The 24,198-nt window shown below is 40.4% G+C and overlaps 1 protein-coding gene across 1 annotated transcript in view; it reads right to left on the reverse strand.

The window, feature by feature from the left end:
* Positions 1–11,866: 11,866 nt before the first annotated feature.
* malrd1 (MAM and LDL receptor class A domain containing 1) overlaps positions 11,867–24,198 on the reverse strand; it is a 70,944-nt gene continuing 58,612 nt past the window's right edge. Inside the window, exons 27-34 of the mRNA XM_077229213.1 lie at positions 23,782–24,060; positions 23,564–23,689; positions 22,590–22,656; positions 18,793–18,887; positions 18,521–18,614; positions 18,368–18,428; positions 13,763–13,846; positions 11,867–13,352 (exon numbers count right to left, since the gene is read on the reverse strand). Coding sequence (XP_077085328.1) covers positions 13,278–13,352; positions 13,763–13,846; positions 18,368–18,428; positions 18,521–18,614; positions 18,793–18,887; positions 22,590–22,656; positions 23,564–23,689; positions 23,782–24,060 — 881 coding nt within the window. The 3' untranslated portion in view covers positions 11,867–13,277. The remainder of the gene's footprint in view (positions 13,353–13,762; positions 13,847–18,367; positions 18,429–18,520; positions 18,615–18,792; positions 18,888–22,589; positions 22,657–23,563; positions 23,690–23,781; positions 24,061–24,198) is intronic.

The following is a 24,198-nucleotide window of genomic DNA, read 5'->3' on the forward strand; positions in this document are numbered from 1 at the left end:
TAATAATAATAATAATGATGATGATTTTTATTTATATAGCGCCTTTCCAACACCCAAGGTCGCTTTACAAAGATAGTTTAAGGCGGTGGTTCTCAACATGGAGTACGTAAGGTGACAAAAGTGTCATGATTCTGCCATCATGTCCTTGATTTTTCCTAGTCTTGTGGCATGATCATGACCCATGTTTTGTGTACAAGCGCATGGTCTGTTGTTTGGGCCATGTGCTTGTGTTGTCTCGTTATGTAACTAGTGTCTACAGTTTCACCTGTCCTCGTCATTAGTGTTCCCTATTTAATCCCCTTGTGTTTGCTGTCTTGTGCCGGTTCATTGTTTGATGTTGTGACTTATGTTGTGTGAATCTAGCTATGAGTAACTTGTTGGAAGTCTTGTCTAAGAGAAGTGTTTGTTCCTTTTTTAGTTGTTGGTTTATTGTCTGAGTCTTAGTCTAGTGTAGTCTATCCTGTCTTGTTTTCCCCCCTCGTGGGTTTTGTTTTCTGTTTTTGTCGTTAATAAACCCTGTGTGTATTATTTGCTGTCTGCGATTGGGTTCATCCACATAACAAAAAGGGAGTATGCGAACAAAACGCTTAATTTTGCCGTTCATTCAATTCTATTCCACCTTAAAACAACATTAAAACATAGCATGTATTTCTAGCAGGTAAAATGCCGTAAATTGGCTAAGTGACATATCCGATCAAATTACCTCGTCTTTTGCGGTCAAAATGACTATAGGCTACATTCACACAAGCAGCCTGTATGATAGCCTATGTTTCCTGCAGATTAACGTTATGCTGTTTTGGCAAATCGTGCGTAGGCTTACTTCGTTCTCGACAATGGACCTTTGTAAAAGTGGGAATTTAGCACTTACTAGCACAAAGAACAAATACGTATAGACAGACACATATCTGTACAGTGGACCGATATTTATCTGAAGTGAATCTCACAAGATCTGAGGATCCACTGGTATATTGGGCTCAACATAAACATCAGTATCCTCATTTTTACCATCTGGCCCTGGCATTTTTATGTTCCCCCGCATCCTCTGTTCCATGTGAAAGAATCTTTTCCAAGGCTGGAGAGGTTCTGTCCAAGAAGAGGAATCGTCTAAGCCCCAACACACTTGAAAAAATTCTGTTCCTCAATAAAAATAAATTTTAATCCTTCCTTCGTTCCTTTACGTCCCCAGTCCCATAAGCACAACACTGCACAAAAATAGTAACAGTTCAATGCACAAAATCACCAGAAACAATTCTTAACCTTTACCACCCCACACTTTTCTGTTGCACTTTACTTTATTACACTCCCTCCACCATAAGCTCTGCACTCAACACAGTGTCACTTTTGTTGTTCATACTGTCACTATCCAAACCATTTATGAATAATTAATTAACTCTCTCTGTGTGTGTGTGTGTGTGTGTGTGTGTGTGTGTGTGTGTGTGTGTGTGTGTGTGTGTGTGTGTGTGTGTGTGTGTGTGTGTGTGTGTGTGTGTGTGTGTGTGTGTGTGTGTGTGTGTGTGTGTGTGTGTGTGAGAGAGAGAGAGAGAGAGACAGTTGTCTCTGCAGAAGTAAATTCAGACAGAGAAATATACATATTTTATTTTATACCCAGGCAATGGACAAATGTCTGCTCAGGTATTTTTATTATTGCAAATGAAAGGTTACAGACATTAACAGTGAGAAGAAAATAAATAAATAAATAAAACAGAACAGGGGGGTATACTGACATCATAAGTCTGCTCAGGTCATTGTTTCAGAATGAATTAATTGGTCTGCTATTTCTTTGCACAGTAGCTAGGTGTCACTATTGAGCAATGCTGAATGAAGCTTCGAGTAATGAACCTTTGGGTGAAGCAATGGTCTGCGAGGTCTCAGTGGTTCAGGAAGCCTCATTTTGCCATCACTACCCTCTGCTGGTAGGGAATCGTAAGATGGCCGCTCGAACACTTCCGGTGGCTTCACTGCCTGATGGCAGTTTAGAACGTCATGAGCTATCCAGTCATTATATAGATCAGTGGTAACAACACAGAATAATTGTAATTTGACCATCGGGTTCGGAAACTTAAATCAGCTCTATGTGTGCGTGACATGAGCGCACACAGCGCGTGTCTTCTCCATGTCGTGCTTACCAGGTTGTTCATTATAGCCGAAATGTGCCCAGAATAGATGTCGTTTAAAGTATTCGGAGGATTTTTAATTACTTGCACTCGCGTCTCGCCTCCTCTGCCATTGTATGCTACCGCGACAAAGCACACACGCGACAAATGACGTCATAAAAGCGTCAGTATAACCGGTTATGGTCTATTACTGAACCGATACCAAATCGTCCTCGTCTGCATCGCGATGCATCGTAGAAACGATTAATTTCGACACCCCTAGTCAATATATTGTGTTTTTTATTAATTTGGTGCTATTATGCATAGCTGAGTAAACAACACAGGTTTACTGTGTGTGTGTGTGTGTGTGTGTGTGTGTGTGTGTGTGTGTGTGTGTCATGTCTTTCCGCTCCTTGCAAAAGGATACCGTGTATTTCCATTAATTTGTTGCCCTGATTGCACGCACTGCGCGTGAATACACTGCAAGATCAATCTTGCTCGTATCCAAGGTAAATCATCAACACTATCATCCCTTACATGTGTTTTATTTAACTAAATACATCATAATGTGATGTAAATGTGATGCAAACGCATGCGCAGGATACTTTTATTCCTGAACAAGTGTGCACTCGGGTCCGTGTTGCTTCCACAATAACACGAACCGCAGCACGGTTCGGGAGCAACCGAACTCAGACCACCTCCTCCAGGTAGTCTCGGGTTCGGTACCCCAGTGCGCACCTGGGTCCACATGACAGCGTTCACATTAGCGATTTTTCATGCGAACCGTGCCCGTTTCCGATCTAAACTGCCAGTGTGAAAGCCCCCTCACGAGTCTGACAGCAGCTGTCAATTAATCCGTCACTGCGGGTCACTGGTCCACGCCCCACCCGCTCAGCCCCACCTTCGGTTCGTCCCGTCTATCTCCGCTGGGCTCTGCCCACTTTTCCAGCATTTTTCAAATATTGCCAGTGGGTGGAGTCAGGCTCTGAGCAGGGGTTTAGTTACCCTTTAAAGGGACTATGTGTAGCTTTTTACATAAAAAAATCTTTAAGATAGTTTTCATTTGTACATTTATGAGCCAACCATAATGTAATAGAATGACACCTTAATGTCCACCACGGTTGCCTCTATCAGCCTGTTGGCTCAATTGTGTGGGGGAGGATTCGGGTTCAAATTGGCGCGAAAATTCCCAAAATGTGACGTCATGCGCGTTCTCGTCTACTTGGGCTTACATCCGTACAGCAACCATTAGTAAGCAGCGGCAATCGATAGCAGTAACGTTAGTGTTTCAAATGGACTCCAGCACAATCCAGCACAGCCTCCAGCACAATCCAGCACCCACGGAAACTCCTCGTAAGTAAAAAAAAAAAGCCTTATCTAGTGCGGCCAAAATAGAGAGTGAGCGGCGTCGGGCAAAGACAAGAGTCAACATCGGATCGGCATTTGATTCTTGGAGGGAGCACCGGTCAGGGCTGGGTATAAAAACAGACCCCGAGCTGGCTTTCTTTTTAATACAAAGGTAAGACATAGTTACAACCCTCTGGTTGCTGTGGTCGTGCTCATACTGTACGAGCGTGCGCACCGAGAACGAGCATGAGACTGGCTGCAGTTTCTCTAACAGCCACTGGTGTCAGTAACGGTTAGAAATTTCAGAACTTACGCAATACTCCTTTAAACCACTGTTTAAAAAAAACCTAAAAAAGCAATTTTAGCTTTCTAAACCCCACCACCTCACCGAATCAGACCGAGACCTCAAAACCATGGGAAGTACCGAACCGTCAGTTTTGTGTATCGTTACACCCCTAGTGTTTAATGTTGATCACATTTAGGCTACGAATATCCACACGATTTCAAATGTGACATTGATTTTATTCAACAGTTCAACCAACAATAGGTAGGGCCTATTAATATTAAGTGATGTTCATTTTAAACACAGTAGGCTATTGTCCGTATTTTTGCAACAAAACTACAACAAAACCCACAGCTGAACTGCACAGGTACACCTCACTCAGCAAGGTTTGTGAACGAATCTGCGGCTCGGAACAAATCGTGAGAGTCAATGATTCATTCATAATTACAGCCACTTGCTTCGTTACTGATGAAAGAATACCTCGATAAATCGCTCATAAAGACCGTGACTTGCCGCCACCTACTGGCGGATTTAATTAAATATTTAAAAGCATCACTTCGTTTTAACAATTATTGCATATTTCTCCTATTGAACATTTTTTATTTTCTAAAGGTAAAGAATGCACTGGAAAAATCGATTTAAGGGGGCAAATATTGTCCCTTACTGAAAAAGGTGTGACTGCAGAGAAGGGGTAAGCAGATGTCACGGAGTGGGTAAAACAGGAAGCGAGGATTCATGTGCTTGAAAGGAATTTATTAAATAAACAAAACAAACTTACAAACAAAACAACCCCGTGGGGGGAAAACAGGAGAGAACTCAGGCAGGCATCAAGAAGAACACGAGGGAACATAGACAACGAACCAGCACAGGACTGCAAACACAGGGAGACTAAATAGGGAACAAACAAATGAAGGTAACGAGGCAGGCAGGTGAGGGACATTAAACAATAACGAGATAACAAGATGGGCGGGGTTTGACAATCGACAGGAGAGCACATGGCACAAGGAAATAACATGACAGCCATGTGCTCACAACAGACCAGACCAACACAAACACATAACAAACCGGGAGTGTCACAGCTCTGTCACTAAACCAAGGGAAAACCCAGACAAGGGTGACAGAACTGTGACACTACCCCCCCCTCAAAGGGACACCACCTGGCGTTCCCAAGGAGGAACACCAAAAACAAGACAGGAACATCATACGTGCAAGACCAAACAGCAGAAAAGACAAGCAGATCAGAACACATACACAGAGAGGGGAGGGAGGGAGGGGAGCCAGGGAGGGACGGGAGAGTTGAGCCAGGGGGGGAAGGGCGGGTCCGGACTCCAGGCTGGTTCAGACAGTCCATCAGGTGGCCAGGGCGGATCCGGCTGTGCAGATGACCAGGGCGGAGCAGGCTGTGCAGGCGGCCATGGCAAAGATGCCCCTTCGGGTGGCCAAGGTGGAGACGACCCTTCGGGCGGCCATGGCAGAGAGTACCAGGGCGGAGCAGGGTGTGCAGGCGACCGAGACGGGGCAGGTCCTTCGGGCGGCCATGGCGGAGACGACCAGGGCGGAGACAACCCTTTGGGCGGCCATAGTGCAGAAACAGACACCGGCTCAGGAGCAGAAACAGAAACAGGCTCGGCGGCGGCCATCTTGTCCGGAGACACTGGCTCGGCGGACGTGACGTTAACAGTCTCTGGATCGGCAGACGTGACGTGAACAGTCTCTGGATCGGTAGACGTGACGTGAACAGTCTCTGGATCGGCAGACGTGACGTGAACAGTCTCTGGATCGGCAGACGTGACGTGAACAGTGTGAACAGTCTCTGGATCGGCAGCTGTCATTGGCAAGGCAAGGAACCTGGGTGGCGCCAGCAGGGCAAGAAGCTTGGGCGGCGCCGACAGAGCAAGGAACCTGGGTGCCACCGGCAGGGCAAGAAGCTTGGGCGGCGCCGGCAGAGCAAGGAACCTGGGCGGCGCCGGCAGGGCAAGAAGCTTGGGCGGCGCCAACAGAGCAAGGAACCTGGGCGGCGTCGGCAGGGCAAGGAGTTGGGGCGGTGCCGGCAGGGCGAGACGCTTGGGGATGGCTTCCAAGCCCTGTTGGCTCGTAGACACCCCTCTCCTCCTCCTCCGTTTACGAGGTCTCGACTGTGCTGCAGCCTCTCTGATCCCCACTGGCGGTGCAATAGGGCGAGTGGGCATCTCTGGGACAATTGAAGTCAGGTCCTCCGGGGCTACTGCAGGCTGCTCGGGAATGGCCTCCGGAACGAAAGCATGCTGCTCGGGAATGGTCTCAGGGACGACAGCGGGCTGCTCAGGGACGGCCTCCGGGACGACAGCAGGCTGCTCGGGGACGGCCTCCAGGACTTGAGGGACAGTTGGCTCCTGCTTCCTCCTCCTCCGCCGTGTCTGACGGCGAGTTGGTGGCGCCAAGCTTTCCGCCTCTGGAACCGCTGCAGGTTTTCCAAGGTCCACTGGGACCACTGTAGTTTGCCTCACTGGAGGGTTCTCTCGTCGTTCCAGAAAGTCAACGAACCTCCAGAACGTCAAGCGCTCCAGTCCTGTCATTGTCCACACATCAACGGGCTCCTCAAGGGCGTAATTAAACAGGTCCTTAAGGGCCATCTCACCCAGCCCCAGCCCCTCTGCAGCGGAGCTGAATTCCAGGGCAAAGTCTCTAGCATTCGTCCCCTTTTGTCGAAGGGAACTCAAGGCGGTGAACCCAATAATGCGTTCATAACGCGGGCAGGAAATAGGAGAGACTGGTGGCTGGTGTGAATCCTTCCGCTGAATCCTCATTACGGCTGGTTCGTTCTGTCACGGAGTGGGTAAAACAGGAAGCGAGGATTCATGTGCGTGAAAGGAATTTATTAAATAAACAAAACAAACTTACAAACAAAACAACCCCGTGGGGGGAAAACAGGAGAGAACTCAGGCAGGCATCAAGAAGAACACGAGGGAACATAGACAACGAACCAGCACAGGACTGCAAACACAGGGAGACTAAATAGGGAACAAACAAATGAAGGTAACGAGGCAGGCAGGTGAGGGACATTAAACAATAACGAGATAACAAGATGGGCGGGGTTTGACAATCGACAGGAGAGCACATGGCACAAGGAAATAACATGACAGCCATGTGCTCACAACAGACCAGACCAACACAAACACATAACAAACCGGGAGTGTCACAGCTCTGTCACTAAACCAAGGGAAAACCCAGACAAGGGTGACAGAACTGTGACAGCAGAAGGATGTTAAAAGCCTCAGGGGGTACATCACTCTAAAAAGTTTGAGAACCACTGAGTTAAGGAATAGAACAAAATAAACATCAAAGCACAATACACATATCAAGGGCAGAAAGTAATATACAGAGGTCACTTGTAAAGTTAGGTTGAAGATACAAACAAAGAGGGATTCAAACAAACAACATATAAAGGTAGGCTAATTCTGAACTAAGCTGAAGAGTAATATTCAGAGAAAAAAATGTGATTTTAAGTAGCTTTTAAATAAGAGAAGGGTGGATGCTTGATGGATATCTTGAGGAAGAGTATTCCACTACGCTAAAAGACCTGTCTCCAAGGGTTACCAGACTATTGAAACTGATTGAATATGGCACAGCCCCACCTAATATTTCTTTCGCCAGCCGCCACTGGGGGGGATCATTAATGTTTGGGAATGGCACAGGCTTTTCCACACTGTCTGCCAAGCAGAGTCCCTCTAGAGGACAGAGAGGCAGTGAGCTGTGGTTGAGCGCTAACCACCTCCCTGTGCTCCTTCAGATCAGGACAAGCAGCCTAGCAAAAACATTTAAGGATGAAGCATGTTAAAGCCGCCACATTAGCATTCCAATTTAAGCACCCTTACAGTGTCGCATCAAGAGCCAAAACTCGTAGAAACGCTGACTGAAAACCTTGGCCTCGGATCTGAGGACCTTGATTTATTGTGCTTATATTTATGGCAGTATTTCTGGGGGTTTGCAAGGTAATGTATTTAACTAATCATGTTCCCTAGATGTTATCTATAATCCTCTTTGAAGTCCACAAGCAACTGTAGACGAAGTATGTAAAAGTGTTAGTGTTTATGCATTCTGTATTAATAAGAACAATATGAAGCCACTGCATGTGTTGATTAGAATAGTTTGCGTGAAAATAAAAACAAGATGATATCAAAAGAAAGTGAGAGAGAGAAACAACATATTGGGAACTGTGTGTAATGTTTCTTAGCTTCTGTAGATTTAATAAAAAAAATATTACAATGTATTTAAAAATTATTTTCTTAGTTTGAGTTGTCTGATATTTTTTGTCAAGGATATAATTATTGTGTTTGAATATTATATGAATACCACATGTAAAGGTTATTGAGTCAATCCAACATTAAGCAGTTTTAAATTTACAGGCATTCCCTGCCTAAATTCTTCCCATTTGTCCTCTTCCCAGCATGCACTTAGATATGAATCAGTATTGTTTGACCATTTGTACATACATTTCTGACAGAAAACAGATACCCTAATAAAATCATTAACCCGGTAAAAGTATTAAGAAGCCTAATCCTTTTCGGTTTAACTTGAGTAAGTACTTGATTTTTAATGTACTTAAGTATTAAAAGTAAAAAGTACTGGCTGATAAATGTTACTAGACACACAGATAGATCTTAAAATAGCTCAGTCTGACTTCATTAGGAATTATTATTAAGCCAGGCAGCACTAGTCATTAAGGAAGTTTATCCACTACGCAGCAGACACTTCATATATTTTGATCTGCAAGTCAGAAAACAATATATTTTATTACGAAACTTTTCATACTGATAGCTATTACTGATAATTACTGACAATTCAAGTATGCAAACAAGTGAAAATAAAAAAAATATCATAGTATAAAAATTTTTGGAAAAAAAACAATGTGTGAAATGACAATTATAAACAAAATATAAAAGCATCACAAAGGGCAATAATTGTTGAAAAATAATCCAAACAAAATGTTTTTTTTGGTAGCATGATGTACAATATTTTGTTTGGATTATCTATAGTCTGGGTTGGTTGATCATGTGATCTAACCATGTGACTCCTTAAATTACTCATTGTGAGTACTCATTAAAGTGGCTCCTGCACTAAGCTTTGTAAACTTGGCATTGACAAAGGTCAATGTGTGACCGAAAAAAGTAATATATATATATATATATATATATATATATATATATATATATATATATATATATATATATATATATATATATATGCATATATTGTTTTTATTCCATCTTTGGTGGAGTGTGCAGAACGTTTTGTCTATGCACTTCATTTGAAGTTTGAAGGCACGTTGAGTTCCTGACCACTCTCCAGTTATTCAATGGGATTAAACAGCTCTCCCTTTTACAGCAGATTTAGTTCACACACAATTGACAGTTATGACCTAAAAATGATTTTTATTTTCAATAATAAATCCTAAAACTCTGCATTGGTAACTTTTCGGATCTCCTGTTCTTGCCTTTTTAGAGTACGATAGACGGAGTACAGTTGAGACACTTTTTGCCTTTTGATATTTCATACAAAAAAAGATACTGAAAAGAAGTTAATTTCCACATGACATTTCATTAGCTTTTAGACTAAGAAATTATCAATCAATAATACCCATAATTAGTTTATATTTTCCACAATTAGCTCATAAAAATATGTGACTTTTGTCTCAACTGTACACATGTGTTGAGACAGTACCATGGTACAGTTGAGACACCCATTTTTAATGATGTAAAGGTAACTTACCGTTCATTGCTAATATAATAAATTAAGACAAATAACAGCATTACTATAATAGATTGATAATCGCAAGTGGTATAATATAATAATAATAGCAAATACAATGTAATATCAATTGCAGAAAAATATAGACAAAAATAGTAAATTAAATAGTGACTAGTACCTACTGAAACGAGTAGCCTATACTTGTCATAAAAGCAAGTTTTAAGAAATGTATATTTAGATTTAAGGAAATTTACTTATATAAAATATTTATATAAAACAATATAAATACGTATATAGAATATAATATAAGCAAAAATTCAAATATAAATCATGTCAACTCATGTCTCAACTTTCACAGCTAACGTTAAGTTAACTAGCGACATCGGTAGCTATTTTAGTCTGACTGACTTCGGTGGCCAACTAAGGTTACTATTTTTAGGCTACAAATTAGCCAATATAATGACCAAATACAACCAGAAACAAATGTTCAGTCTTGATTGTGAAAAGTAATTCCCCGAGACCTGTTTTCAGGCAACAGATTTGCTAAAGGCAGATTTGCTAAAGGATTTGTTGCTAAAAGTTGCTAAATGATGCTGTGACGTCATTGCGCTATGACGTCATTACGAAATCGCAACGCAAAACTATGCCATTATGTTATACGTATTATTTGAAATGCTTATTTAGATTTGCTTGTAAAATCCCAAGACCTGTTTTCAATTGTGTGGAGATTTGTACAGCCCCAAGCAGCACACGAAGCAGGCATTTTTCTCAATTCCCGTAATGATAGGTATTGGAAAGTTGCCCTCCGAATATGGCGGCGCCATTGACGTACGATCCAGCGGCCAATAGGGCGTCTATGTATTTATTATGTCTATGGCCCCGCCCCTGTGTTCGTTGTATTTTGTCTTTTGGTTTTCACATTGATTTCCACATTTCCACAATGATCTTAAGGAATTATAATTGAACCGCTCAGTCTATTTAGCTAGCTTGTACGCAACGCATGTGGTTTGGATTAGAGTCACCTTCCAAAAGTTGCTAAAGTTGCCAATGCCAAATAAATGTAAAAAATTGCTAAATTTGTTGCTAGGTGTATTTTGAAAAAAAAAGTTGCTAGGGTAGTCAAAAGTTGTTAAATCTAGCAACAAAATTTCTAAGTTGGCAACACTGGTTATGGGAAAGTTGCCCTCCGCAATGTCTTTATTGCGTCTGGGTTGATTGAAAAGAATGAGCTCGTTTACGAATTGGACACTGTTCTCGTTTCATAGAGCCAGTGACAATTTCTTCAGTTCAAAATAACGAGGAACGATGATTTTATGAAATGTAGTGAAAAAAAAAAACGACAACATGCTTTGGAATGTATAGTGAAGTAAAAGTTTCCCAAAATAAAAATACTTCGATAAACTACAGATACTTGAAAAATGTAGGCTACTTAGTACAGTAACGGAGTAAAAATATTTCGTAACTGTCCACCACTGGGAATAATAATTATTCTCTCAGATACTCGCCTGAGGCTTTCGCTTGTTTTTAGTTTCTTTGACAGAGGCCTTGACTCTTTTCTCATCACTTCATTCCGAGAAACACTGCCTGAGTTTACTTGGCTAACGTTTGGTGAAAAATTGTCCCCATTCGTTAAATTTGACATAACCTCCCTTTGGGGACATTCTTAATTGTAAACAAGTAATAAATGAAGGATACAGTTTTTTTTTTTTTTTTTTGGAATTATAGGGCTGGAGTTATGGTTATTCTAAATTAATATAAAATTATCTGAATTAGCATGATATTTATTTTTAAAAAAAGAAAAAAGAAAAGCCTGTGGTATTGTCTACTATAGTGCCAGAAACAAACATGAAGATTTATTAACCATATTCAGCATTATACAATTAACAATCATGTCCTCAGTTTATTTAAAGGGCATTACTAACAATTATAAGAATACTACAATCTTTTTTCTGGTGCTTCTCATTCAATTTCTGAGAAAAAAGCAACGACTCTGAAACACTGAAAGAAATGGAGAGATAAAGAAAGACATTATAATGAAAGTGTGGAATTGATGAATGGGCTAGATTATGCTGGCTGCATATTTTTCTTCCACTGAGATTCAGATAAATTGACTGCGCATGTTATAACAATAATGAAACACCTCTGTGCAAATATGAATGTGTGTCTATGCTTGATGAATATTATACTGTCACTTTCTATTAGTTTTTACACCTCAGCAAAACTGGCAAAACGTTTTCACTGTCTTCAAGAAAAGTTAATTTCCTGCTTCACACAGTTAATAAAAAAATTCCAGCTGTCTAAATGTACAAAGCAGGACAGGGAAGTTCCAGTTTGGAAAACAAAATATTTCACTACCAAAACGAATAAAAAAACAAAACAAGATAAATGCAAGATAAATGCAAATAAATAGCTGTAGTTTTAGAGGATTTATTTAGGAGTTGTTTTATTCACAGTAACCAAATTGGTGGCAGAAAAGAGTGAAAGTCTAAAACAGGTGCTCAAGTGATTCTATATTGACTGTATGCTGACGTTAACATTGTCCTACATGTTGAATAACAACAGAAGTCCAATGGTATATTTTCAGTATCATAATTCTAGTCTTTTAGACATTTTCTAAAGTGTAAGCTCCAATCAGATTATGAAAATAACAAAATGTTGTAGATTTTAAAGAATGGTTGGCTGTGCCTAGCTGACACTAAACATTTGTAAAAGTTCAAGCTTAAATGTAGTGTGCAGCACAATTCAGAAATCCCCTTTGTATGTTTTTAATAGATCCATAATTCTAAAACATCTTTGACCAGAGTCACAATCATCATGTTTCATTTTATGCTTTGTACTTGCTATGATAAATCAAAGCATTTGTTTTGAGTACTGGTAAAAAAGAACCAGAAAAAAAAGGAAAAAGATTGCAGGATTAAAAACACCACAATATGACAGTTTATATAGCACTGAACAAAAATCCATATTTCAACCAAGTTCAAACATTTACAGTTTTCTGGTACCCAGAGAATATTCCTTTTCACTTGCACTGCAACAGCACAGTTAACAATTTCACATGTCTTTGTTCATGTTTTGGTATCATTATAGTTTTCAATTTTATCATCTGTTAAAATGTGGTCTGCCTGAATCTAAAAAGGAGATCAAGTGGTGATTGACCACACATTTGAAGTAATGAAAATACAATATTCTCAAAACCACAGAGATCTGGAAGGAGAGCAGGCTAAAAGCAAAACAATCTCTGAAATGGCACCCTGAGTCCATATTAGATTTGATAAACCTTCCCGGATGAATGTTATATTGTGGTCATCTTATTAAATATTTAATTTTAATAAAGATATGATTTTCATAGCTTTCCCTTTATTTTTTTAAAGCAATTGTTTGGCATTTTAAATAAAACAAAAAACATGATGTTAAAAAAACAAACATAAATTGCCTTTCATATCAAAGAAATACATTTTTCATTGCTGTTAAACTTACATAGGCATCTGTCAGCAAATGTTAAAGCAGGCACTGACATAAAGCTTTGGCTCTTGTAAAATAAGATGGAAATGTAATTTCAGCGCCTCATAGAGACTTAACAACATGTGGAATGAGTTATGTCAGATTCTTAAAGAAACTTTTTATGACTGATATAGTTCAACTGCTCATTCTGCTTAATTGGAACTTGTTTGTGTTTGAACTTTTCCTCCCATGAGTTTGTGTAAAAAAAAAAAAAAAACTCTAAAGCCTAACCAAGTACAGCCATGTTGTCGGGGATGCTCAAATGAAGTGGAAAGCACTTTCAATCTATAGGGACATGACAGCCAGTGTTTGCGTGTCTTTTTTCTTCAAGCTTCAGAACTGTTTGGGCACTTGTAGAGTGGGTTGGAGAAAGAGAGCTTGCTTTCCGTTGAGCTGGAGACCTGAATAGCGCACAAGCAAAGACAGGCCCAGATGTCAGATGAAAAGCACTGATTATACTTATAGTACATTACACAGAGCCAGCAATTGCATCCCATCATTATGAGAAGACATTATGATATACATTATTCCTCAGATACCTTCTCTTATCTGGTACCTTATTTTTATTTATTACTTAAGCAGAGGATTAATGGTATTATTCCTATTATTAAAAGTCCTCGTCCTCCGATCCCAAGTCATATCACGGCATATCAAAACTATAACTGCTGCCAGTAAAATTGAGAGCAGAGCCATTAAATAGTGCACAAACTGCATTGTACATCATTGGTATGTCTTTTAAAAGTTAAAGTGTTTTTGGAGTTAAACTGAATGGTGAGTCACTATGTTAATTATGACAACTGGAGTTTCATACCTTTGGATCATCTTTCCATGGGTAAACGCTGATGTTTAGTTGAGGATGTACAGGCCACCTTGGTCTAATGTCAAGGGAGGGCAGCTGGAACAAGAATTAGCGAGTTAACTTAAAGGGGTCATATGCGATTTCATGTTTTCCTTTTTCTTTAGTGTGTTATGTAGCTGTTTGTGTATGTATAAGATCTGCAGAGTTACAAAGCTCAAAGTCTCAAACGCAAAGAGATTTTCTTTGTAAAAGTTAAGCCTCAGCCACGCCTTCCTAAAACGCTGCATTAAAACACGCCGCCACAAATCTACGTCAGTGTGTGGGGGCAGAGTTTCATAACACCACCCAAATGTACAGTATACGCAAAGAAAGAAGGCGTAACTTTTATTCTCGCTGTATTATTGTTGTTGCTGGTGCTGCCATGTTGTGGAGACGCTGTGTTTTTCGTTGCGAAAGGCAATCTGCTTTGTTTGGCCTTCCAAAAGAGGACATGATTAGAAAACAGTGGTTAAGCTTAATAACAGTAAAACCAAAATATTCGACTGTGTTCTGTGCATTTTTCGGAGGACTGTTTCCAGAACCTGGGAGCACGGCCGCATTAACAATAGGGCTAGGCGGGGCTAAAGCCCCGGGGTCCGAGCAAGGAGGGGGCCCGTGATTGGCTGTGGAGCAGATTGACTACTACTAGCCATCTGATTGCCAAAGCCTTACCACGACCCCCACAACTTATCCCTGTTATTTAGTGTCGCTTTGCCGTATATTCCATGCATTATAATGGAATCATTATCATTAATATTGTAGTGACCGTTCGCAAAGACCCGCCTTTTTTAGTTACTGTGTGATAAGCCGGCTCTCACGAGTCACGCACATCATGTTCTCACTCACGCAGTGAAAAATACATTGCGGGGCAAAGACTAACGTTACACTGAGTGACTACGCGCCGACATACAAGAGAGAGCTCAGAGGAGCTTACTGTTGATATGAAACAAAGTTTCAACTTTCAAATATTGTCATTTAAGTAATTTAAACAACACCGTTTTTCAAGTTCAAGTCCACCGACGTTAATCTAATGACAGCTTTGTTGTCGGACAAAATTGCGTATTCGGTGTTATGATTGGTCAGGTCGCCTGTCAATCAAACCCCCGTGGGCAGCAGGCCATAATGAATTGAAACGTCACGTTTTAATTTTATTTACCACTCAAATACTTTTGTTCTATATTTAACTTGTGAACGACCGACCTGCTGCTGCACGTAGGCCTATCAGATGATGGCTGCCTGCGCCATATTAGAATATACGCATCAACCAATCAATCGCCTCCACTCTTCACTTCATTCTAGACTATTCTTAAAATTGTCACGCATTATCTTCGTCTTCGATAGATAGCATAGCTAAAAATGTCATCTTTAAAAAACATGTTTGAGTGGGGCTCAAAAAAGGATTTAAAAAAAAAAGCTAAACAGCAGAGGAAACATGAGTTGCTCAGTAAAATCCCCAAGCTATCTGGTCATTTTACTAATATAAAAAATATATAAAGCTGATGATCATGGAGAAGTTGTGGAACAGCAAGTGGGCCGGTGTTCTGACCACGGTTCTGACTATTCATGCTACCCATCGAGATGTGCTACTTACTGGTTAAATGTGCATGTTCAGACTCATTTTTCTTCTGCTTACCACGCCCATAAATCTATGCATCCTTGCTGTGGAGACTTGTAGGAAACTTTGACAGGTCAAAGATGAATATTTGATGATAATTGTTACTTTTCACACCGTTTTAAAAATAAAAACAGTACAGTATACAGTACTCATAACTTCGAATTTTATTATAATTGTATTTCATATAATAATGTCATTTTTACTTGTTATATCAAATGTGATCATTGCTAGTTCATTTAAAATATCAAAATATGCTCCCCACACACTTACCCTGATTTAAATGAAATAACTATGTCATAATATTGTGAGATCTACACCATTATGGAAACAATAGAGAATGAATTGACATTCTCTGTGATCGATTCACGCTTGGGTAGCATTTTTTGAGAAGGCAGCACAAATCGTCAGAACACCGGGCACATGTTGGAGCAGATAAAGACACAGCGTCATCATCGACCCCACCAATTTTCGTCTAAGTTTGATTATTAACTTGATGGATGTATGATATTGCTTTTTGTGTTTGATCGAACTCTATATTCGTCTAAAGGGCTGGCGATAATATATCTGGTAGAAATATGTCAATTTTGCTCCGCCATCATGATGTAAGTTTATAATAGCATTAAGCTTAAGCATTGTGGTTTAGAAACAAATTATTTTAAACTGCTCAGGCACAGTAAGCAGTGGGAGAGAATTCATTTTGTAAGTGCCAGATTTGAGACCATGGTGAACTTGAGACGGTTTTTGCCCAGCGCACATGAGTTCCGACCCTGAGGTCTTAAAGTGACAGAAGCTGCTAATAAAGCTGCTGTCGCCATTTGTGTCAATAATGTTAATCAAACATCAGAAGGAAAGTAATTTACTGCCCTTGACTGAATCACTTTTGTAAAATAAATAAGAATGATTGTTGAATTTATAGTGAAAACTATGTATTGTATATTTGATTACTTTATACAATATATGTGGGGGGGTTTTTCTCTCATTCTGTAGTTGGTGACCTAAAGTGGTGGGGGGGCCCTGCAGTAACTCATAGCCCCGGGCCCCAGTGAGCTCTTAATGCGGCCCTGCCTGGGAGAGTACAAGGCCGGCTGTGCACAAAGGCTGATTCTAAAACGTGGGGCAAAATACATCTTTGCAAGTCAAGTCAAGTCAAGTCACCTTCATTTATATAACGCTTTTACCAATATGGACTGTTTCAAAGCAGCTTTACAGTGATAATAGGAAATTAAAGTAAAAGTTATTGTCCAGCTAAAGTTAGTTTTGATTAATTCACTTCCTTCGCAACGATCATTAGTTATTAACTTAGGGGCCGCTAACACGACACCGTTCTAACAGAAAATTCTTTAATGCGATCCGGCCGCTCATTTGCATAAAACAGTGCCTGGTGGCTCTGATAATTTTTTATCACTTCCGCGATAAAAAAAAGTACAGTCTGGCGGTTCTGACTCTCAGACACAGCCTGTAAGTATGTTTTCATATTTTAATAATTTGCTACTGACTATTCAAAAGCGAGTTTTAAGCATATAATTGAGTCGTGCTTGTATGTCGTTTTTATGATCACAAATGCAGACATGGTGTTATGTTGTTACACCAATTTGAAGCTGGGAGAATGAAGGGACATGTTTTTAAATTGACCAAATTAAGTTTGTTGATGTATCTTTCATGCTCTATGGCAGGCAGAGTGGACATATAATTACTTGACATGTTTAATTTGAGTGATTTCTTAAGTTATTCACGACTGCCGGCTGTGTACGGACGTTGTTTTGTGATGCTATTTTGTATTGAAGTCTACGGGAAGTCTAGTTTATTTTCCTTCTAAAAACGAAATTGACAGTTAAGTTCACGGATGTGCCGGTAGTATGTATGAACTTTGGAAAAATTCAATGCTTTTCAGAAAGGAGAGGCATAGAGGAGCAACAATAATGTAGAGCCCGATCTCATGAAAGTGCGTATCAATACCACGAATGTTAATTCTCGCACCATTTATACGCCAAAATCAGTTTTTGCGTGTATATGATACGCAGTTTTCGCGTGCATATGATACGCACTTTATGGCGTGTAATACGCACGCACCCCCATCCCCCCCTCCCCCTAATCCTACCCAAGGGGTTTTCAGTGCGTAGCATATGCACGCAAAAACCATTTTTGGCGTATAAATGCCACGAGAAATAACATTCGTGGTATTGATACGCACTTTCATGAGACTGCGTTGTAATGTACGGTATACGTAAAATAATGACCTTTTTTAACCTAAAACCTAAACATATTGCATTAAACCAAATACACAAAATAATGTTCTCTTTAGAACCGTCATATGACCCCTTTAAGAAAATGTCAGTTATAGGAAAAACAACAATAATAATAGTTTAATTACTATATAGTTTCTTCGAAGTTCACAGTCAAATTTCAAGCAAAATCAATTCCTATTACATTACATTAGTGTAATAAGTGACTAGAATGACAAAATCAAACACTAGGGCTCCCATTGAATTACATTTCTTAAGCAGCTCATTGAGATGAATGTATAACTGAGCAAAATGTGGAGAAATATCAGTCAGTCATTAAAATATGCCAGGCTTCACTGAAAACTGCCCCTCACTGCATGTCGCATGCAGAATACAGCAGGTGTTAAATGCACACATGCTCACACCAACACAAACAAAATAACTTAGGCTTGCGGGTCAATATTTCCCATCAACTCAGACAGAACTCTCTCTCACACCTGCAGAGCAGTTCAAATGACTGAATAACACTGTTCGCTCCAAAGTGGAAAACAGGCAGTAAGTGGAAAAAAAGAAAATGGAAAATGAGTGTCTAGGGAATAAGGAGATAAATCCAACATATAAAACAAGGCAGTGAAAATGAAGATCTCTATTAATAAACAAACACACAATTGCATAATATAAGCTGTCGGAGAAATCAACTCATTTGATCATGAAATTTAAATATTAAGGTATATGACTGACCTTTTTTAGGAAGTCAAATGTTGAGCTATCCAACTCTTCATTAGGACTAAGGCCGGGGTCTCTTTTCAGCCAAGAAAAAAGCAGTCAATACCAACACATGTATACAGACACTTTCTAATTATGTACTGTTCATCTTAATGTGAATGGACTTACTTTTGTGAACGTCTCTTTTGAAATAACCAGAACAAAATGACTCCAGTTGCAATGACTACCAGGATCACAGTTACACTTAGTCCAACACTGACAGCTGCAGAGTTCAAAATGACACATATTATTGTATGTATGTATATATATATATATATATATATATATATATATATATATATATATATATATATATATATATATATATATATATTGTTGATTATCTGCATGGGGAAAAAAATACATTTATATTCAAATAACTGCATAAGCAGCATACTCACCCATCCAATTACCTAGTTTACTATCTGGTATCACAGATGTTGTGGGAGTAAATGATTGTTCTTGGCAACGATTCCCAGTCCACTGTGATGGACAACTAGAGAAAGACAGAAAAACATCATTATTGCACAAACACGCACACACAGACTTTGAATGGCAGAGATGATTCAAAAGGGAATGTTGGCTCATCAACTTTCCAAAAGAAAAATAAATAAATAATTGCTTTATTATTTGAAAATTTGCTTGGAGACATCCACATGAGCTTAATATCAGCAACAGCCATCCCTTGGCTCCTGAAAAGAGAAAAAGACACACATTCTTTCTTTGTCCCTTCCTTTCTTTTACTTTCTCCCTGTGTTTTCTTTCCTTTTTTTGCCTGTGGGGAAGATCTTTTCACATAATGAATAGTCCTTAAGCTATTCTGAAATCAACCTCATGCACACAGATACACTAGTGTCTGTGAACAAGCAACTTAAGTAATTCTCGTAATTTATTATTGATGACATACATCATTACAAAGAGAAAGACAAGGACAGAGAAAGCATTTAATTCAAAACATTCAAACGAAGAAAGATTGTGTTTCTTGGCACAAGGAGAACAGTAATTACAGAAAGCATGCTTTGGCAGTCCACTGAAAAGTACATGTTTAAACTGAGGGCCAGGGTGCTGATACTCTTTGTATAACTTGCTCACATTTCAATGTGTTATTTGGCTTGCACAGTAGAACAGTATGAATAATTCAGTGAAAGATCTCCAACAGGGTCTTGTCATCTACCTGACCATGACCGACAGGTGAAGGTGGGGATTTTTTTCCCCAGGTAAAACTGAAAGGAGATATTAGGTATTTTTAAACCATAATTACAAAGACGTTTAGCAAACACTTTCTGTAGTCCAACAAAAATCATAATATATTTGGCCTCATATATATAACAAAGCTAAACGTTTCATGAATTTGTATTACCAGCTATAATACATTTCAATAAAATGTTAATAGGCATGAGTACAAAAGGAGTGATTACTAAGATAAAACAATGTACAATGTACTTATTGTGTTGTATTGCAAAACACGTTAGCTGCTATTGAGGTGGGATGCATGTAAGGTTAGGGACAGATTTGGCGGCATGGTTGGGTTTAAGGGTGGGTTAAGGTGTAAAGAAAAGTATCAACAGTGTAATTAATTACTTTAAATTAAAGTACAATGTATAAACAAGCATGTACGCTATAAGAGAATTGTATCAAATGATTAATTTAAATGTCAGTACTGTAGTTAAAGACACTTAATATAAAGTGGTACCAAATACACTATTACTTTTGAAAAATTTTGAATTTCATTATTAATCTTTTGGGATCCACCTCTGTTGCATATATTTATTTGTGTGTGTGCATTATTGTGCTTGAGGAACGTCTCAGGTCACGACTGCAACCCTGGTACGCTGAAGAGGGAACAAGATGCTGCGTCGAGACGCTGTGGGAACGCCTCTGCGTGATTGCATCGTGAAGCATGTGTGAAATCAGTCCACTGGCGTTAAGGAAGCTCATAGGTGGGTGACGTCATTAAACAGGAAGCTATAAAGCATACCTGGAGCAAACAGTGCTAACTTCTAATAGGCTGAAGCAAGTCGATCACAGGCATGCAAGGAGTATTACAGGACGACGCAGCGTCTCGTTCCATCTCCAGCATCACAGATGTCTTGAAGGTAACTCCCGGCCATATTCTTAGTGAAGCGGGCCCAAACAACCATATGTGAAGGCTGACCAGCCAACTCATAGGCAAGAGAGATATCCTCGACTACCTAGTTACTCATCTTCTGCTTAGATGCTGGGCACCCTTTCCTGGGTGACCCAAAACAGACAAATGACTGTTCTGACTTTTGCCACAGTGCAGCTCTGTGGACGTAGGCAATGTATCTAATGCCCTGACTGGGCACAGCAGATTAAGTTTCTCTTGGTCTAATGTTAAAAAGGCTGGAGGACAGAAGGCCTGCAGCATAATAGGCCCTGCGATATTGGTGGGGACCATAGGATATTACCCAGCCTTTCACCATTCCCAGTGCAAATTCTAGGCTGAAGGAGCTACCGACAAGGCCTGTAAGTCTCCAAATATTTTAAGAGACGAAATGGCAAGGAGGAAAACAGTCTTAAGGGTGAGGAAAATGTTCTGGAATTTCCAGGAACCTTCTGGCCTTCTATTACAATTGTCAAATCCCTGGCCAGCTGGGAGAAAGTGTTTGAGTGCTAGAAACACAGACCTGCCACAGACCTTGAGCCGAGCGACCACTCATGATCGCCCCCCAGCCCATGAGGGATATATCCAATGTAAGCGTTACCCGACGACAAGAAGCCCCCAACACAGGGCCTTGGGAAAGAAACCGAGGTTTTTTTTCACATAACCAAGGCCAGAGACATAGCCGCATGACCTTGATCATGCAAAGCGGGTTTTCCTTCGGGGAGAACCCCTTTTGTTTTGAACCACCACTGCAGGGGCCTCATGTTCAGCAAGCCAAAAGGTATCACTTGGACGCAGCTGCCATGAGACCCAACAGTCCTTGAAACTTTGAAGCTGAGAGAATGGAGTGGGAGAGAGACGTGCCTGCATCGTCATCGAATCCCAAACCACGCCTAGAAAAGTGGTTCTCTGAGCTGGAAGAAGTACACTTTTCTTGACGTTGAGCCTTAACCCCAACTTCCTCATAAGGGCGATGCTGAACTTCCATGTGATCTGATTTGAGCTAGAATAAACCAATCGTCGATGTAATTCAACAAGCTAATGCCCTGGAGTCGCAGAGGAAGCCAGAGCCAGAGCTGTATCCAAGCATTTTGTGAACGTGCGGGGCAATAAAGCTAGGCCAAAGAGGAAGAACTTGATATTGGTACGCTTCGCCCCGAAAGCGAACCTCAGGAACTTCCTGTGTTGTGGAAGGATGGAGACATGGAAGTATGGGTCCTTGAGATCTATCGTGACAAACCAGTCCTCGGACCTGATTTGTGACACGATTTTCTTTAAAGTGAGCATCTAGCAGCCTCAGAGACGCAAGGGCGGAGAGAAATAAACTTCTGGAATGCAACTTCTTTGACTCCTGAAACCTCTTGATGACTGAGGTGACAGCATCGCCAAAGAGGCCAGGAGGGGAAAGCGGGGCGTTCCGAAGAAAACTTTTATATTTTTATTTTATTCCTGACAGATTTAATCATAGGTTTCTCTCCATGGCCACCAGGGCTGCCAACTAAATTGGCCGTCTCCTTGGTGGCCTGGAGAGATAAATCTTTAGTCCAACTCAGTTCTCTAATGGCTTCAGTGCTTACTTCCTCGCCCTCATCAATTTCTCTTAGCAGGGCGGCTTGGTATGTCTACAGTATTGACATTGTGTGGCCGAATACGCCTTATCTATCAGCTCTGAAGTAGCTCTTAATGGCTTGGTGGATTGCGTCTGGGATTTAAGGGACGATGTTGGTTCAGGGGAGAGATAGCTTGCAAGGTTCAGCCCTGGGCATCGCCCCATAGCCATTGTGTTTCAGCCCCATGATGTTTGAATAATTGGAGGTCTGGGGGCTGAAAACACGATAAGATACAAGTTTCTTCCACCTGTCTTCGACACCTCGGTGTGGAGGTCAGAAAAAGAACAATGGGGAACGGATGCCGAAGCGCCCTCCTCAAAGTTTCCTGGTTGATGACGTCACCTGCCTATGACATTCTGTTATGCCACTGGACTGATTTCACACGTGCTTCACGACACAAACACGCAGAGGCATTCCCACCGCGTCTCCACGCAACGTCTCATTCCCTTGAAAGGGAACTCACATGCACACTGGTCCATTCTCCTTTACTGCACATCTTCCTCCATTGAGACAGTACCCAAAGGGACACTCTGAAAAATAAAACACATCCACATATAATGTTGACTTATCATAAAAAAATCATCATAGTGAACAATAAAATCCTATAAGGACCTAATTTCACACTATTAATTAATGCACATCTGGGGAGATTGCATTGTGGTTTAAGTTATGGGCTGGCAGCGTAACGATGCAGGTTACAACACAATTGGGGGCAACCCTTAACAAGAGAGTCCCCATTAATGATATGTCATTGACCGAGGCACTTCACCCCCCACGGTGCTCCTGGGGCACAGCTCCTTTAATCAGATAATTGCAGGGATAGTCCCCAGAAGAAAGTGCCCACTTAATGAGAGGTAATATATTATGAAACTCCTAAAAAGTCACTTTAATGTGATGGGCTTTATGCTGTTCATACATTTTTAAGCTATAAATTTTACCCTTCATTTAGGGAATTAAGTCAGAGAAGCAACTACTGATATTTTTCTTTCCATATTTTTATACATTGTCTGATGAACAATGCTTAGTGACTTCATACCACAATAATTTTTCCACCCAGATGATTATGAAAACACGATTATAATGAAATCCCATAAATATACTTCCTAAAAAACAAAATCACATACATGACCGTTCAAAAAGTTTGGGGTCAGTAAGTACTTTTGATTTTAATTTTTTTATACTTTTTTCAGCAAGGATACATTTAATTGATCAAAAAGGACAGTGAAGATGTTACAAGAGATTTCCATTTCAAATAAATGCTGTTCTTTCAACACATACTGCACATTTCTATTTCCAACAGATCACCAGAAACACTGATGATAACTTATAATGCCTCATAGCATAGCAGCAAAACTGTTTTTTGAGTGCAAAAAATGAATGTGAATGATAGGACCCCTTTAAATACAAAAGTTAGATGAATGAATGTGTTTGTGTTACCATAGCAGCTGGACTCATCAGAGTTAAAAGGATGGCAGTCAACAATATTGTTGCATCGACTCTGATACGCTACACACTCTGCAGTCGCCTCACACACTAGTTCTCCTTCTTCACATATCTTAACCGCTACAGAGACACAGAGAGATAATTTAATCTGTTTGTATTACAGCTATGATGTACTACAATGTATTTTAAACAGATTTGTGCTTGGGTCTTACGGCATCCATATTCATCTTCTCCATTTGGGCAATCTAAAACAGAATCGCAGCGCAGGAGTGCAGGAATACAGCTGTTGTTCATGCAGCGGTATTCTCCTGTCTCACACCCTGTTTGAGGTGGCGTAGTGCCAGGAGCCGCGCTCGCACACATCTCCTCATCCGAGTGGTCAAGACAGTCTACCTCACCATCACAGTGCCAACTCAGTGGTATACACTCAAACAGATACAAACACTGGAAGTGCTCCATGTGGCATGTTTGGGGGATAGGGGTCACTGGACCTGAACATACAGAGAAACAAAATGGTAAACCCAGTTCCCTTTCGTCCTGGGAACTCCGACGTGTCGTCGGGGGAGTTCCCTGACGAATTGGGATCACGCTAGGGAGACCAATTGCCTTCGAGTGAATTAAAACGAGCC

This window comes from Siphateles boraxobius, unplaced genomic scaffold (assembly GCF_051911475.1).
Source record: "Siphateles boraxobius isolate OS27281-9 unplaced genomic scaffold, OSU_SipBor_1 130, whole genome shotgun sequence".
Classification (NCBI taxonomy): Eukaryota; Metazoa; Chordata; class Actinopteri; order Cypriniformes; family Leuciscidae; genus Siphateles; species Siphateles boraxobius.